We start from the raw sequence: 17,611 nt of genomic DNA, 5'->3' as shown, positions 1-17,611 counted from the left end.
GATGTGAGACCAGACTATTTCTATGCCCACCTTAATAGGTCTATATTTGACAAAGAAATACAGGATATTTTCCCTCCACTTCAACTTTTCAAAACCCGGGTTTACAGCAGGCTCTTTCTAATTGTACTTGAAAGAATTCTTTTTTCCCTTTGATTCTGAAAAATGTGACCTACAGTGGAATAAAACTAAAAGGAAAAAGTGAAACATAAGCTAAAATATAATTTGAAGGCATCAGGCTGGAAATGTGAAACAGACAAGATTTATGGTTTCTAAAACAAATCATTGACGAACTACCTGTGGTATCTTAAGAACTGCAAGAAGGCTGTGCATTACCAAGCTGCCTTTGCTTTCAGTTCTAAAAACTGAGGGAAACATTCTTTGAAAGATGACAGCACAATACATTCAAAGCCTGGTTTCTTGTAGCTTGCTCTCTCATAGATAGGCTATCCCAAGGTAAATGAGACACAAGCAGTGACCTGAAGTTCTCCTTTCTGTGGGACATCCATGACCATCTTCCTTGCTTTCCCTTTGGACTCCCTGCTGCCTATGCTCCACAGCATCCTCTCTCCATCCTTAAGTACATTTCTCTCTTGAAGCCACCAGCCCACTACCTCGACACACAAAGTCTATTTCCATCTCCAATGCTGCAGTTCCAGCCCAGCCAACACCACCCTAGGGGTGATGGAGGGAAGAAGTTCAAAATTTGCACAGGAAAGGGTGAGTAACCGACAGACCTGTTGTAGAAATATTTTCCTAAGGCACACAGGCTGACGTAACTATGTTTGAACAGCACAGGAGAGGCAAACAAAAAGAAACTCTAAGCCTAAATTTTGCATCTATATTGAGCTATGGCCCTTATCCTTTACCATTAATGAGGCTCAGTTAAGCCAAGCTATTCCCTCTTCAAGCAAGCTGAAAACAATTTTGGTGCATTAAGCTAGCACCCAAGCATTTCACTGTAATAGTAACTGCTTTACCTTAGCAAACCACAAGCAGAAAATACAAGAAGCCATAGGGTAACTGTGTTGCCAGAAATACTAATCTTAAAAACAGCTTTGTTCATGACAATGTACTATTATCAAGTAAACTTCACTATTTCTTTTTATTCCATTCTAAGGGCTTTTGCCTACTTTATAACAATGCTGCTTCTTCGGTTTACTCTAGCACAGTACTTTAAGGATTACTTCTTAATCCTTTATGCATTTTTATCCCCTCAAGGTCTCTCCATTCAAAAAGAGGAAAGCAAGAACCTTCCAGGATGGACTACACATGAGATTCTACAGGAATGCAGACCAGACACAGATGATGCATTCTGACAGCACTTACTAAGTATACCAGCACACTACAGTTGGACTTTCAATTACCAGATCACCAGCAAATAGTTCACAACAGATCTCCAACGCTGAAGTATTGGATCAGAAACAAAAAAGGATGTGCCATAGCACAAACAGGCCTGTTGCTCCTCAGAGAATACATGGCATAACCAGAACCATATTTAGAGGTGAAAAGACAATTTGTCCTTGCTATGAAAACATTTGATCAACTGAAAAATGTAACTAAAAATGTAGAAAGCTGAAAATTCACACTGAGCTGACTCCAATACACAACTTACTCCAGTTTATAACCTGAGTGCTTTTTTTTTTTTAAACATCAATGCTTCTATACACACCAACATATAGCAGGTACATCACTGGGTAATTTGCTTCTCTGCTGATGAGTCATTACAGGACTGAACACCAAAGAATAAAGACTTGCCTTTATGCAAAGGCCAAGTTGAGAGATCTACAGCAAAGTGGTGTGTAAACAGATACCTGAGCTTCACATATGCCATGAAAAAGATTTCATGGTATTTGCAATGAAACAAAGTTCCATTTATGAATTTTGATTATTTATGGTACACAGTTTTATATATACACACACAAATACATGAACACAAGTCGCTATAATATGGAATTACCATTTCACTCTCATTTCCCACAATAACAAAGTGGTGACTAAGAAAGTTGTGCAAAGTTCAGAAGAGACAGAGACAGGCTTTAACAGTGTGATGTACATCTCTCAAAATACTGAAGCATCCCCAATATAATTAATCACTCAGTGCAAGAATTACAGGGCAGATGGAATACAGTGCACATGATGGGTGTGTGAATATTCAAACCCCACCACTGTCAACAAACCCCCAAAACAAACCCACCAAAAACACTTCACAGGAACCCTGCAGCTCTCAATGATAAGGTGCAATGTTACAATACAAACACATTTTGCAATGAATTGCAAGATTTCCTACTTGGAGAAAAATTATTATTAATTGAACCTCTGTCAAGAAAGCCAATCTGGAATTCTAAGCACAATGGATAAAATATGAAGAACTTTTAATAACTCCCATAAGTTCAAGTTCATGGCAGTTTTTGTTGCATTCTGTATGCATGTACACAAGAGGAAAAGAACTGAGAAGAGTCAGTACACTAGCCAACATTTAATTTTCTGGTTTTTATTTTTGCAAAAGAAATCCCAAAACCCTCCACATTTATTCAGTGTTAAGTTTACATTCAATTTCTTTTAAGTCACTTAGAATCAGTAGTTTAAAATATATACAAGTGTTCATCAAATCTTCAAAGTCTAACAGAATAGAAAACCATTCAGTTTCAGATTTTTCAGAAATCTGTACATACCGAAAAGTAATTGGATAGGAGTATTGAAATGGCAAGGTGTTGTTTGTTTGTTTTTTCCTTCTTTCTTTCTCTCTCTTTCTCTAGTCCCTCTTCCTTTTATTCAGATGTTTTTTATTCCCATTGGGAATATTTTTAAATTTTTTTTTAGTGACAGGTTATTTGGTTTTTTTTGTTCTTCCCAGTTTGTTTATAAATAATTCCAAAAATAGAAAGGGAGGTCATGGGGAGAAGGAAGGGTTCAGATACATACAGAGAGAATAACTTTTCAAACTAAGAGGCAGATTCACTTATAATTATTGCTTACATAGATAAGGAACACTTTAATGTCAGGTTTAACTTGAAGGTATTTCTTTATATGAAAAGCAGTTTTTGCCAAGTGCTAAAAAATTAACTGTATAAAAGTTGCATAGTCTATATTCACACCATTTAATTACTTTCATCTTTAGAAACATGCATTGCACATACTATTTATGATCTGCCATATAGGAGAACGTAGGCCTTTTTCCTGTCATTTCCATTGAATGTAACAGCCTACAGCAAGCTTTTCACAAAAGCACATACTTTATATAATTTATTGCCCCAGTACATAATGACTGGTTGCCCTTTAAAATTTGATAAATGGTTCATAACTTGAAGGTCCACAAAAGAATTCCTGCTGCAAAGTGGAATGGAATTTTTCATGGATGTTTTCCTTACATAGTAAAAAGTTCCCTTTCTTTTTTTTTTAAGCAAACAAAAAACCAAAAACAACAAAAAAAAGAACAACTTAGGGGAAAAATAGAAGATAAAAAAGGGGAAAAAATCATATTGCAAGTAACTACCTAAAAATAAATTAAAGACTTAAAAGAACCCATGCCACACAGTGGCAAGCATTTTTCGCATGATTCAATGCTGCATTCCAAGCTCCAAATTTTCTTCTTCTGTTCATCTTCTATCTTAGCCAGCTTCCACCCAAACCTCTCAAAACTTTCAAGCCACTAAGACTTAAGAATATGTTCTAACTTACTCTTACTTTATTTTTGGCAAAACTTCCACTACATCAGGTCTCACGTGTCCCTTTTTAACCCTTCTACCTACTAACACCTGTAGCAAATGTACATCTACTACATTCCTCAAGTATCCAGATTCCTATTGCTCGCTAGCTTAAGTTTGTACCTACCAGGCCTATGTCAAGACTTACTATGCTGTGGCTACTGAAGAACATTTATCACTTCAGTGAAAGTAATCAAAAAAGCTGGAATGCCCAAAACATTAAGAAAAAGTGTTCAATTTAAATCATATGAAGCTAAAATACAAACACTAACACAAGATTTTTTTTCAAGTACACAATATATCTATCACATCTACCATCTATAATCACAATCAAAACAGATTAGTGACATGATTCAAGAATCAGTATTCTTCAAACCTCAGCATAACAGAAAAAACAGTCTAAATAAGTAATTCTGTGAACCACCTTACCAACAAATCTTGGTTTCCTCCAAGCTGTCCTTTGCCTTTTCAACTCCCCTCATGTCAGGAGCTTCAGCTTCCCAGCCTTACCCAAGGTCTCCCGTGGTACTGTTTTGACTAGAAAGAGGCAGCTTATGCTGTATTATTTCAAAACTCTACCTAGGGCTGACCCATGCCAGCTGTTGCCAAAACACAAAAAGCAAAATAAAACAGCCCAAATGTTCCTCTGTGTTATTTTCCTCTACCCTGATGACAGACCACATGAAGAAAACCCACAAGAAACAAACAACCCAAACATGCTCTAGATTACATAACTTTTGTGTCCCTAGGATGTGGGGCTGAACATGGAAAAGCTTACACAGAGACAATGTATACATTAAATATACAGCTAAGAAACAGCAGTAACTGCAATTTTGTGGTTCCTTTCCTTCTCAATTACCTTTAAACAGAATTCTTACTTGTAGCCATCCCTATTTCTTCCACTTGTGGTATCACCAGCATGTCCTTGGTTCCACTGCCACCACACTCTCCTCTAAATGCATGAGAGCTCCTGACTAACCCCCCATGGGGTAAGATTTTTACAATAGTACAACACTGCAAAGCAGTGCCAAAGTCCTTCTAATTAAATAAACTTCCTGTTCTTCTATATAATATAGTACCCTTAACAGCATGTACATTCCCAGAAAAATGCAGACTATTACAAGGCTTAGATTCGGCTTCCCGCATCAATGTCCATTCAATCACATGCTACTGTAGCATTACTTAGGGTTTTAGATACATATTTTATAATGTATCTGGGACATGGGTCAGCTAATACCACTGCAAGAACCTTAGCTTTAACTTCTGTAAGTAAAAATTCTTTGTTTACATGTAACATTATCTTGCAGGATTATTGCATAATTTTAAGATGAAAAAATCCCTCCTCAATCCACTCAGAAGCCATTGTTTTATCATAATCAAGACAGAACAAAGTAATAATGGATCAAAATTTTACAAATATAAAAGGCATTAGATGTTCTAATCCATGTTTTAGAAACCAAACCCCACTATTTACTTTTGCTTTCCATACAGTTCATCACAGTAGACAGTTTCTACACCACTACAGACACATCTGAAAACATTCCAAGGTATTCAATCAAACATTGCTATCTGCTCACACGTGTAAAAAGCTTGAAGATCACACACAGTCCATTCGATTCATACTACCAGCAGTGATTATTTCTCAAATTTCCAAATCTGATTTTTATCTCCAGCATTGCAAGTTCTCATTTGCACATCAGCATGCCCCTCAGTCGTACGATAAGCAGTAAGGCACTTCCCCGAGTGAGGATGATAAATAGTCCCATCTTCTTTGAAGTGCCAGATAATAATTTCTGGGATAGGAGATCCATCTTTTGGGCAGCTCCTCATACCTATGAAGTCTTCCCGCTCAGGGACTTCAGCACATAGCTCAGTTACAGAGTTAAATCTAATCTCCTGATTTGACGTATATTCAAAAAATTGGTTGCCTCCCTGACCATGACAGCCAAAGAGAGAAAGGTGAGACCCGGTAGGATTATGTTCTTGCAAGACATAGTCGAGGCACTCTGAAGGTATTCCTGTGCTGCGGATAGCACCGTGCCAGCCAGGACGATCTTCTGGTACATGTAACTCAGCAAATACATTTTTTAAATACCACTGAAAACTCTTGCATTTCAAACGCTCTCTAAGTATCTTTCTTTCAGAAATATCTCCATAGTTTTCTTTCCTTGCTGAAGGATTTCTGTTGTAAAAGTGATCTTTGAACTCATCCATCCACACCTCAGCAGCACGTGCGGTGTTCTGAAGGAAATTTGGTCTAGCATAGGGCGCACGCTTTGGAAACACATGGCCCACGTGGGAGCACGGATGAATTTCCAACATGCCCCCACACTGCCAAACCCTAAATGATAATTCTAAGTTCTCCCCTCCCCAAACATCCATTCCTGTATCATAGGTTCCCAGGTACTCAAAATACTTCTTGCTGACAGCAAACAAGCCACCAGCCATAGTTGGGGATCTAATTGGGTCGGTTTCAGATTTGCGCCTGAGACGTTCGTGTTTAGGCACTGAGTGCCACTGAAATGTCAGCCGCCAGTCAAACCCTCCAATCATGGGCTCTGCCGTTTGCATGTAGTATTCAAATGTTTTCCAGTCAATGGTGTCAATGACGGGACAAACAATAACAGTCTCATTCTCAGCAATCCTCTCGAGCAGTGGTTCCAGCCAGCCAGAAACACACTCACAGTGACAATCTAGGAATGTGAGAACATCACCAGTAGCAAAAGTAGCACCAATCAAGCGTGCACGAACTAATCCTTCTCGTTTGTTGGTTCTTATCAAACGAACTCTTTTCAGACTGCTTATGTATTTTTCGAGTTCAGCCTTCAAATACACTTTATCACTCAGGTCATCCACCAGTATAATTTCTTTCAGAAGCACTGAAGGTGATGTTTCAAGAACACTATGTATCGTCCTTAGCAGTGTTGACCAGGCTTCATTGTAGAAAGCAATTATAACAGATGTCGTGGGCAGTCTTCTGTAGTTGTAAGATTTAGTTTTACAACCACTCAGTCGATTATCTTCAATGTGCCGGTGGAGAGAAATTCTATCACTTAAATAAATATTTATTGCATACTTCTCAATCAGCTCTTCTTCCTGTTTCTTTTCCTCAGGACTCAGCTGTGGGCGAGAGGGTTTACCCCATTCTCCTGGGGCATAAGGATCAGGCGGGGGTTTGTCATAAACTGGACGAGCCAAATCGACAGCTTTTTCTGCTCCGTCAGAAAAGCGCCTCTCCCATTTCCCTTTAGTGATGCTCTCACCGGCGAGGGAGGCACCGAAGGATGAAACCGACAGCTCGACCACAAAGTAAGCGATCATCAAAAAGCCGAGGAACACGCAGCTTTTGCGGACCCACGTCCATCTTCTCGCCAGACGGATCCTCATCGTGGGTAGTTAAAAGCAGCTCCTAGCAGAGAGGGGCTCCGTGAACTCCTGCCGGCTCTCCCCGCGCCCCCGGGGCGGAGGGAGCTGCAGGCACTCCCAGCCTCGGGCTCGGGCCGCCGGCAGAGTTTGCAGCCAGCCCTCCGTGGCGGGCCCGGTAGATTCCAGGGGGACCGCGGGGGAGCGGGGCGGCAGGGGAGGCACGGAGCAGCCCCCCACCCCTCCGGCCTCGGCGCTCCCCTCACTTACTTCCTCCTCCTCCTCTCTCTCCGCGGGACAAACCCCTCCTCCCGCCTTGTGGTTTGCTCAAAAAGTTGTCGCTTAAGGAAGGGGCAGAGACTCCTCAGTCCGCCCGAAGGCGCGGGAGCCCGCCCCGCCTCCGCACCCGGACCTGCGCCCGGAACCGCCCGGCGGCTCCAGGGAGGGAAAGAGGGAGGAGGGAGCGGACCGCCCCGCCCGGAAAGCAAACGGCGCCCGGCCCCGCACTCACCCAGCCCCGCCGTATCCGCGTTGAAGGCGACGCCCGTCACCGCCGCCGTGTGGCCGCGGAAGGACCGGATCAGGACGGGGTCCTCCTGGGGAGAGGGTGCGCACCGTCAGGCTGCGGGCGGGGGCGGCCCCGCTCACCCTCCCCCGCCCCTCAGGCGCCGCTAACGCCCCGCGCGCGGCGGGAGCCGCCGGTCCCGACGTTCGGAGCGCTTCCACCAGCGGGGGGCGGCGGCCGGAGAGCCCTCGGCGCCGGGGCGATACCCGCCGGCCGCGGCTCGCCCGCCCGCCGCCCTGGCTGCCGGGGCCGAGCCCTTACCAGCGGGGAGGCCATGGGCGGAGCGGGGAGGAGCGGCCCGTCAGAGCCCCGCGCTCCAGGCGCGGGCGGCCGAGCGCCGGATTCATCCGCCGCGCCAAGACGCGGCTCCCCATCCGCCCATGCGCGGCCGCGCTGCGCGGGGCGGGGCGGGGCCGCAGCGCGGGGCCGGTGCGCGGATCGCCCTGAAAGCCGCAGCGCCCCCGCGTGCTCCGGCTCGGCGGGGCCAGAGCGGGGCGGCTGCCCCGGCCAAGACGGGGAAATTAAACCCTCCGAGTTTGTCCGGTAATCGGGACACGGCGGCTTAGTGGCTGTGGAGGGCTCTGTTCTCAGCGCGAGGTGCGGGTGTTGGAGCCTGCGGAGCGCCGCAGACATAGGTGGAACGCTCGACTAGCGGGAGGTCTGGCCCATGATACCTCGATTTTGTGGCTTACAAATTCATACAGGACAGCTGCGTTTAAAATGTCAGACTGGTTTTGTATTAAGCCCCTTTAGGTAGCTTGGCCTCTTGTCTTTTTTTTTTTTCTTCAGTTGTTTCTTATTTTGGTAAGACTTTCTAGATTCCTAAGTTGGCACACACGTTTGTGTTATACAGAGTGGTCTTTAAACAGACCTTTAATGCTCTAAAACCCTACACCTACTTTAAAAAACATTCCAAAAACCCCAGCGCTGCAACGTTAGTGTTAGTAGTGCTGTGAATGTTTATGCAGCTTCCTGGAAAGCTAGGCGAGGGAACCAACCTCGCTGCTCCCATAGCTATGCTAGTAAAACCACAGTTGACAGCAATTAGCAAAAAGAAGGGCTGTGATGGCAAAGCTGTCATTCGATATGCAAGTGTTCCTGAAGAAGTAATTCATACTGCAATTACCCTTTTTTCTTTTTTAAATCCAGTCTGCCTTTTACTGGTTGTTCTGACATTAAACTTTTACATCTACAGAATCAGGTCAGTAATTAGGCCAACATATAAGAATTGTCACTTACAGGACAGTTCCAAATAAATTGTGTTTAACCAGGAAATGCACATTTGAAATAATAATTTTGCAAGTGGTGAAAAAAGCAGGATTATCACAAGTATATACGGCAGTTTCCATGAAAATCTATTAGCACTCCTTGCATTGAGGTTATGTAGGCTGATAATTTGCCATTTTGACTTCACAAAATGAAACCCTTTGTGGGACAAGACACATTGACTTGGACCTAGCAAAAGCTACAGTTTTTTGCCATTATTTTGTTTTGGTCTGGTTTGCTGGTGGAGTTTTGTTTTGGGTTTTTTTTCCCCTTCTACACCCTCCCATCCTTTCATTTTATTCCCCATGGTTTAGATCACAAAGTAAAATGTAGCATTAAAGAAAGTTGGTAATGATAAGACTTAAATGTTCTGCACTCTACCGCACTGCAGGAACAGTAAGTTAACTAGTTAAACTTAAACTGACCTCTTCACCACTATTAAAGTCTTCCAGCCTTTCTCAACCTTTTTTCCAACTATCTTCTTTCTAACCCAGGTTTTATCAGCTGAGAATGATTTCTTTCCTCAGGGAGACTACATTTAGATTCTATCCCTCTGGGTTAGTACCAAACTTTGTGTGGTCTTAATTTATTCTGTGTTTTCTCATCTCCTGAATGAGAGAAAGTGTGCTGTGGTATTTTGGTATTTCTTGTACCTTGTCTTTTCAGGTTTGGATCTGTTCTGGAAGCTCCTTAAAACCCAGTGGTCAGAAACATGTTATTTTTTTTAGAAACTGAGCTGAAAGACAATTCCCAGTCCTACAGAATCCTTTTCTTGCCTTCTTTAGAGCTGCTATTCTTCCAGCAGCTCAGTATATTTTACTAATTTTGGGATGCTAGCAATAGACTGGAATCTCTAGCTGCCCACAAGATTCCTGGATTATAAATTTCCAGGTGATAGGTATAAAGCAAAGGAAGGGCTGTGATTTTAGATAGAAGGGGGGTGGCATCTCTCTTTCTACAAATTGATAGACGAGTGTTTCTCAAATTGTAGGGCTTACAAAGTTAGTTTGTTCCCTGCCATTTCTCCTCCCGAGAGTGCTTTGAGGACTCCCAAAGGCTCTTAGGAAGCAAAGTATTCCTTTACTGCAGACATGTGATTAGCTATAGTGACTGCAGTTATAAAGCTGGAAGGTAATAGTTTTTATGATGATTATGTTCCCTCATTAGTGTGTATAGATTTTATTTTTTAAATTATTTTAAGATTATTGTAACTCCTAATAATAAAATTGTGAGTTGGCATTGTCTTTTTAAGGTTGTGATATGCAGGAGCAATTTACTGTAATAAGTTGCTGTGCACTGTGATGACAATGATAAATGGTGCCTCAGAAAATATGTTCCAAGCATCATGTGTCAGCAGGCTGTTGCTTCAGCAGCTATGGAGGTTTTTTTTCCTCAGACACTGTGTTTAGGTAGTATATGTCCAAACAAAAATTGTGTCTAAAGAAGAACACTTTAAGATGGTAATTCCAGGCTTGTGCTGACTGCATGGTCATTGAAGGAAAAGGTGTGTAGAATTCAAGGACACATGGACATACTTGGTAAACTCAGAGCATGTATGCTGCAATGCACACATTAGTTACACTGATCACATATGATTTCATAATAATTGATGTAAAACAATACATGAGCACAAGGAGCAAATATATTAGTAATACTAGCCCACCAAAAATTGTTTTATGTCTAAAATGAGTCATTTAACTTAGTGTTAATCCTACTTTAAAATAAAACTAAGAGCCCCAACTGTGATTATGTGGGATCCTATTGGGAGCAGCTGTGTTAGCAGCAGAGCCGTCCAGGCTGCCAAGAGGCCTCTGGCCCTTGGGCTGTTGGCAGGAGGTGGTACTCTGTCACTAGAGGGGAGTGTGAGATCTGATTTGCCAGTGTGGTGTTGGGCATTCATCCGCCTACATGCAGGAAGAGAATGTAGTCCAAGGGCACAAAGATTTAATTGCAGGCTCTCTTGCTGTTGTAGAACCATTGTACCTTATGCACCCGGCATCTTTCCAACCTCTGATCCTACAAATTTTTCTCCTCCATCAAAATGGTTATGAAAATAAAATAAATATTAAACCTATAAAATAACTTGCGGAGTAGTATTGGTTTTTTGCTTCTGTTGAAATTTTCCTGTCAAAATCCCATTAAAGTCTGTTTGCCAACAGCAGCAAGAAAATGGAGAAGAAAAGAATATCAACTAGGTGCATAACGATTTGAAATACAAGGGCAATTTGGAATACATATAATATTACTTTTAGTCTAAGAAAAATCTTGGGCTTCTGAGGGAATTGGCAGGTGTAATTGCTGAGCCATGTCTCCATCATATTTGAAAAGTCATAATAATCAGGCTGTAACTACCGTTCAGTGACTGGAGTGACGCTGACTACCTGTAACTCTCTCAGGCACTGGAGGAAAGGGATTATCACACCCAGACCCTGGGAGCTGCTGACCAGTCAGCCTCACCTTTGTGCCTGACAAGATCATGGATCAGGTCCCCCTGGAAGTTATGTCAAAGCATCTGAGAAGTGATTGTGTGAAGATGATTAGACAGCTAACACAGCTACAGCAAGAGCAAATCATGCCCGACTAATCTAGTGCCCTCCTATGATGGAGTGACTGCATCAGGAGACAAAGGAAAGGTAAGTGATATCTTTTAACTTCTGTAAAACCTTTAATACTGTTCCTCCCAATACTTTTGCCTCTAAATTGATGTGGATTTGATGGATGGACTATTAGATGGCAAGGAATTGTATGACTGCAACCAAAGAGCTACCAGTGCTGAGTGGTATCTCCCCCATGGGTCTGTTTTGAGGCCTATAGTATTTAACATCTTTATTAATGACATAGATAGTGGGATTGATGGACCTTCAGGAAGTTTGTGGGTGACACCAAGCTGAGTGATTCAGTTGATACTGGGGAAGGGATGCCATACAGAGAACGTTGACAGGCTTGAGGAGTTGGCCTGTACAAACATCATGAATTTCAATAATGCCAAGTACAAGGTCCTGCACCTGGCTTGAGGCAATGCCCAATATCCAAATAGACTGAGGGATGAATGGATTGAAAGCAGTGGAGAAGGTACTGGGAATACCCATGGATGAAAGCTGGACATCACCCAGCAATGTGCACTCCCAGCCCAGAAAGCCAAATGTATCCTGGGCTGCATCAAAAGTAGCATGACCACTGGATCAAGCAGGGTGACTCTCCGCCTCTGCTCTGCTCTCATGAGACCCCTCCTGGAGTGCTGTGTCCAGCTCTAGGACACCCAACATAAGAAGGACATGGACCTGTTGGAGCAGGTCCAGAGGAGGGCCACAATAATGATGAGTAGGCTATTGAAGCTGGTAGATGTTTGAGATTTTTCCTTATTCAGTGTAGGGATTGTATCTGTACTGAAGGATAAATAAGAGAACTTATCTCTTATTACTGATGCCTGAAGGGAAATACTTGTAAAAGAAAACTGCATAAATCAGAACCGGCACTTTAAAACAAATAACCATCTGGATTAGAAGCAGAGAGTGACAATTACTCTGCCAAAGAATTTAAAGTCATTAGAATTTGTATAAAAGTGGGTGTGTTATCCAAAGGTCTTTTTTGTTTGTTCCTTTTAATTAGATGCTTTTGTGTAACAGATACATATCTTTATAATGACTGTGGGGATTAAATCCCTAGTGTTCCTCCCTTAGTACCCAAACAGCACAATAAAAACACTAACAGAGTAATATGCAGCATGTGCTGAGCTGCATGTAAGTCTGTCTTAGTATTGCCTTAAATGTCAGACTATAACTCTTGCCCTCTATAATGTATGTGCATTATTTGAATCTCAGAAAGTTTGCAGTCACGGATTGTTTTCAGATAATTGAATGGGTTTTACTATGAAATTTTCTGGGATAATCCTATTATGGTGTTTGGTATCAGTAGCATCACTATGTGGATGAATACCCACAGGCAATTCCAAATTAAAGAACATCTTCCTTTTTTTCCCCTAATGTTTTAATGGATGATCAATACCAGTAAGGTTCGCGTGTTGTCAGTAACACGGGTATGTTGGTAAATATACTTTTATTTTAATGCACTTGCATCCAACTTTTCTAAAAATAAGTAAAGCAGTTTTTTTCTAAGCAGATGTGTAGCATGGTTTTTGTATGTAGCATGCCATACAGTACCTGAAATTCTGTCATGTTGCAAAATTCAATGTATTGGAATCAAATTACTTTAGCAAATTGTTTGGTAATGTGTGCTTAAAAATCAAGAGCTAGCCCTGTGTCTTACCGGGTTCATGAGAGCTAGAACAAGTTTGGAAGAATTTAGTACACTGTAGCAAAGGTTAGTACAAATTTATTAATCCTTCAGCACATGCTATATAGAATGATTTAGAGCCTCTTCATTTAGTACATCTTATAACAGCATCATTCATCTGCTACAATGTGGATGTTAACTGCAAGGGTGAGGGGTGAGTCAATGAAAACTGGTGAATTGTATGGAGATGCCTAGTTTGGTAAAGTAGCTGTTTAGGTATGTACTACAAGGCAACATTTCATCTAAAGGAGAATGATCCAGGGGATAAAATAAACAGGAACAAGGAATCTAAAATAAGAAATCTAACTAGAAAAATGAGCTCTTGATATCAGAGCTCACTTAAATTTTCAGGAAAAAAATGTAATTGGCCAAGTGGAATTATGTTATGCACATTTATATGTAATTTTAGCAAGCAGCCTTTAAAAAAAAAAAAACAACTCTTATAACTCTGGATTTTATTTATACATAATTTTTGGGGTAAGTATTCCCTGGGAGCACACTAGTAATTTCTTGGAGCACTGAAATGAGAATTATGAGTTAGACATTAATCCTGTTTCTGATTTTTCTATAATGCTCCATAAAACTAGTTTCTTTAGAGGGTACGTTTTCAACAGCAGTCTTCCAATAGTAGTAAAGGCAAAGCAAGTGCTTGAAACCAATGTCTACAAATGTCAGGTACAAAATAAGACAAATTATAACAATTGTAATTACAAAGACAAGTGAGGAAAAACTATATGCCACAATTATTGAAAAATAAGGAACCTAATGGTTCTTGAACAACTGCAGCTACAAGAGGAGGAAGAGAGTATGTAACTGTAAAAAATCACAACAGGAAATCAGTGGGCCAAGTATCTTCTGGGTCCTCCACTATGCCTTCCAGTTTAACAGGTCTTTTTATGGTGGCAAAGGAGGGGAAACATGGTGTCCAGAAAGTTGAAGAACAGCTGCACAGTCTGGTGCACATATCACATGTGATCCATGATGTCAATTTTTTCTGCTAAGTGCTTTCTGAAGGGCAAGGTCTGACCCACCAGACTCCAGGTGCATAGCGCAGAGCTGTGCTCTATGCATTTGTTTGGCAATGTCATAATGTAAGTCTCCCAGCTCCACACCATCCATGCATCCTCTAAAAGGATCCTTGACTCTGTTTCTCATGACTGGCCCAGACATAACTTGGACGCTGATTTAGATGTGTCACTGCTCACTCCTCTGCTGCTGCTTTGTGGCATCTATTTAAGGACTGAGCTACCAGTTTATTTTACCTAGATTTTTGTTAGTATGTTTAAATGAACTAGGAGAACTGGATTCTCTTAAGTTAGCTACCCGTCCAGCAGGACAGGAGTCAGGCAAGGTGTTTCTAGGCAGCAGTGACAGCTGCTTCAGTTCAGGATAGTTGCAGAGAAGACATGAGAGAGAGACAATATTACAAATTACATCTGCATTCATCACTGCTTTACCACAGCAGGGCAGGGACTTGTGTCTGGACAAGGAAAGCCTTCATCTGTACTCATTTTTTTTTGTTTCTTTTTTTCTGTTGCAGTGCTGGCTGCTTGGGCAGGAAGAATTTTCCAGCATGACAGTTGGAAAACCCACAACATGACAGACTACCACAGATGCTTCCTGCTGCTACCATATAGATTTTCTCTTAAATATTACTTGTGTGGCTGATGCACAGATAAAAATGGAGTGGTAGTAGTTTCAGACTCTCTCATTTTATTATTAAATACATTGTTCTGCTTGTGTGCCTGTATCAAGTACAAAAGCTGCCACCATAGATGAGACACTTGTCTGATTCCAAAATGAGTGGTGTTGTTACATCTTGTCGAATTATGCTTATAAAATGGTTAAAATCTAATCAATAGGCCCTATTCCACCTATGCACATATAGTGGGTCATTTTGGGGGTAGAAAGTCTAAACTGCCAATACCTTTCCCATTCCACGCATTCTTTTTTTAAACTCCCTTTCCTCTCTTGCAGGAAGGCTGCATACATACATAGCTGGATGTGTGTCAGCTTGTGTCAACGCCTTCTTGCAGGGACTCTAATATTATGAAATTTTATGCTGATCTGAGCATAATGACAGGTTTTGTTTCAGAGAAGGACAGCTTCTGAATGACTGAATAAGCCATGTACCATAGAGTGGAGTGAAGCAGAAGGAGGGATCTGCTTAGTATCACAAAATGCAGCCAGGAAGAATGCCCCAAATTTTCTCATTAGAACAAGTTTACGAAGAACCCCCTCAGGCTCCCAGTAGCATTCTGTTTTATCACAGAACATTACCTGATTTTGTCATCTTGCACATTACCAATTGCAAGGCTGCAGCATACAGACACACTATATGCAGAATCTCCATCACAATCCAATTGCAATTCCACAGGGTGTTTTACAGTGGCAATTAGCAATACAGGTACCATGGAGACTGGTCCCAGCTGCAGGGAGAGTCAACAGGGCCACATAGTAGATGAGATATGCAGCAAATCCCTGCAATTCCCATTCAAAGTTAAAAGGAATACCTGGGTGACACAGCTTTTGCAGGTGCAGTAGCATGAATTACCCAGGGAGCATGGTCTGGTGGCTTCTGCCTGTTCAGAACTGACCCAGGCAGTTTTCCATCAATATGCGGTGAGGCTGCAGCCTAAAAAGTGCTTTCACACCACACAATCTTTCTGATGGAGACAAAATACTAAATTCAGGCTAAAATGATCAGAAGGAAGCCTGTTGGAGATAATAGCACTGACTTACTCTGTGCACTCTGTACATTTTTTTCCCTAATTCTTACTTAGAAATTTTTTGCTAGCTACTTTTACTCTAGTTTAAGAGAATTCATCTTTAACTAGGTTTTTGTTTTGAGGAACGTAGCCTGTTGTTAGTGTAAGCAGCTTGTTCTTGCATCCATAAAACAGACACTGTTATTTGAACTTCCCAGCTGTTGCCAGAAAAGGGTTCTACATGCTTGCTACAAGAGCTGCCTTCAAGATCACTCCTGCTGCAAGGACATTTTCCTGCCTTAGTATTTAATACGATTGTGAAACTTCATGTCTTCACCAAAAATATAGAACACTTGCAGATAGGCACATTTTACTGTGACACACCACTTAATTATGTTATCCATGTTTAATTTTGTATTTTAAATAAAAATCATTAGATTAAGTTTCTTACATCAGTTTACCTAGAACAGCTGGTGTTCTAGTTTTATTACGCTCCCTCAAACCTTTCATCCCTTAAGTGAAATCCTAGAATGATCCATAATAGTTATGATATTTCGGTATTCAGATTCCCAGCACAGATCATAGTAGGTTCTTCTCCCAACCGAAACAAGAAGTAAAGGTGACTGAAATAAGTACATAGCATAAGTATGAACTGATAGAGGGCATAGTTTGTAGCGCTCCTGACGTTAGTGCCTCAACCTGAATAAATCTGCTTTAAAACACAAGCTTTTCAACTTTTATATTCATGCCTTTTGCTCCTCTTACTCCTATCCTGTTACCCTAGTTTTCTTCCCCCAAAGTTTTCAGCAACCTTCTCGTTGCTCATATATTTCATTCCACTCTCACCTTTCAACTCCTACTTGCTTCATCTACAGTACTGTGGTGGCTCTAGACTGGGGCAGCAGGAGTCACAGAGGGAGTACTTCTGTGCTGGAGCTTTTGCTGTGCAGAGAACAGCTCCCAACACCAGCCTGCAGCAGCGATCTACCCAGAAGTGGTTCCAGTGTGGCTGACCACACTGTCACAGAAGCTGTTGAAATGGCACAACGGAGGGAACACTGCAGGAAGAGAGGAGTTGTAACCTGGGCCAGCATCACATACTACAAACCCCACTTGTGTAAAAGGCTCAGCTGCAACCCAATCGCATCCCTGCAATGTGGCAGAGCAGTTTGCTTAGAAAAGCTGCAGTTTTGCTTGAAAGCTGATGAGGCTGACTGTATAGATACTTATAAGTTGAAATTGTCTATGGTCTCTGCTGGGATAGCAAAAGAGATCCCCAACACCAGGAGATCCTCCTTGACAGGTGTCAAAGCTTGTTCAAAAGATTGGAGATGGCAGAGTATCAACAGCAATAGGCATGAACAGAAAAATAAGGATTTTCGTTCTTCGAACTGGCTAATCATTTCATTTCATAACACAAAAGCAAACCTCTTGAGCTTTATATATTTATTTATTTATAGTATATATTTATTGGGATGCTTAGTACTTAAATAAATTTTTCCATGAAGTTTCCTCTAAGGCCTGATTTCTGAGTTACAGCACAATCATCAAGCCTTACAGGACTAAAACAAGGCAAGAAAGCCACAGGAGCACTTCTGTTGTATTTGGCAACATCCCAAATGTAGTCAGTTTGGAAACAGCCATCTATGGCTTAACTGCTGGACTTGGATTGATTCCAAGTGCAATGTTTCAAATTGGGTTTATGATAGCAC

The 17,611-nt window shown here is 41.6% G+C and overlaps 2 protein-coding genes across 4 annotated transcripts in view; both read right to left on the bottom strand.

Moving 5' to 3' along the window:
* The window catches only part of POC1B (POC1 centriolar protein B), a 52,515-nt gene extending 44,250 nt beyond the window's left edge, over positions 1-8,265 (bottom strand). For all 3 annotated transcript variants that reach the window (XR_004239694.1, XM_032106603.1, XM_032106604.1), the window contains exons 1-2: positions 7,894-8,265; positions 7,579-7,663 (exon numbers count right to left, since the gene is read on the bottom strand). Coding sequence is in view for 2 of the 3 variants with exons in the window: in XM_032106603.1 (XP_031962494.1) it covers positions 7,579-7,663; positions 7,894-8,265 (457 nt within the window). In the remaining variant the exon portion in view is untranslated. The remainder of the gene's footprint in view (positions 1-7,578; positions 7,664-7,893) is intronic.
* On the bottom strand, positions 2,476-7,113 carry GALNT4 (polypeptide N-acetylgalactosaminyltransferase 4). The gene has a single exon (XM_032106605.1). The coding sequence runs from the start codon at positions 7,089-7,091 to the stop codon at positions 5,340-5,342; it is 1,752 nt and encodes a 583-aa protein (XP_031962496.1). The 5' UTR covers positions 7,092-7,113; the 3' UTR covers positions 2,476-5,339.
* Positions 8,266-17,611: the final 9,346 nt, after the last annotated feature.

Source organism: Corvus moneduloides, chromosome 4 (assembly GCF_009650955.1).
Source record: "Corvus moneduloides isolate bCorMon1 chromosome 4, bCorMon1.pri, whole genome shotgun sequence".
Classification (NCBI taxonomy): Eukaryota; Metazoa; Chordata; class Aves; order Passeriformes; family Corvidae; genus Corvus; species Corvus moneduloides.
This window is presented reverse-complemented; position numbering and strand designations above follow the sequence as displayed.

Coding starts and splice junctions, on each gene's coding strand:
- GALNT4 (XM_032106605.1), bottom strand. CDS start 7,091: ATGAGGATCCGTCTGGCGAGAAGATGGACGTGGGTCCGCAAAAGCTGC.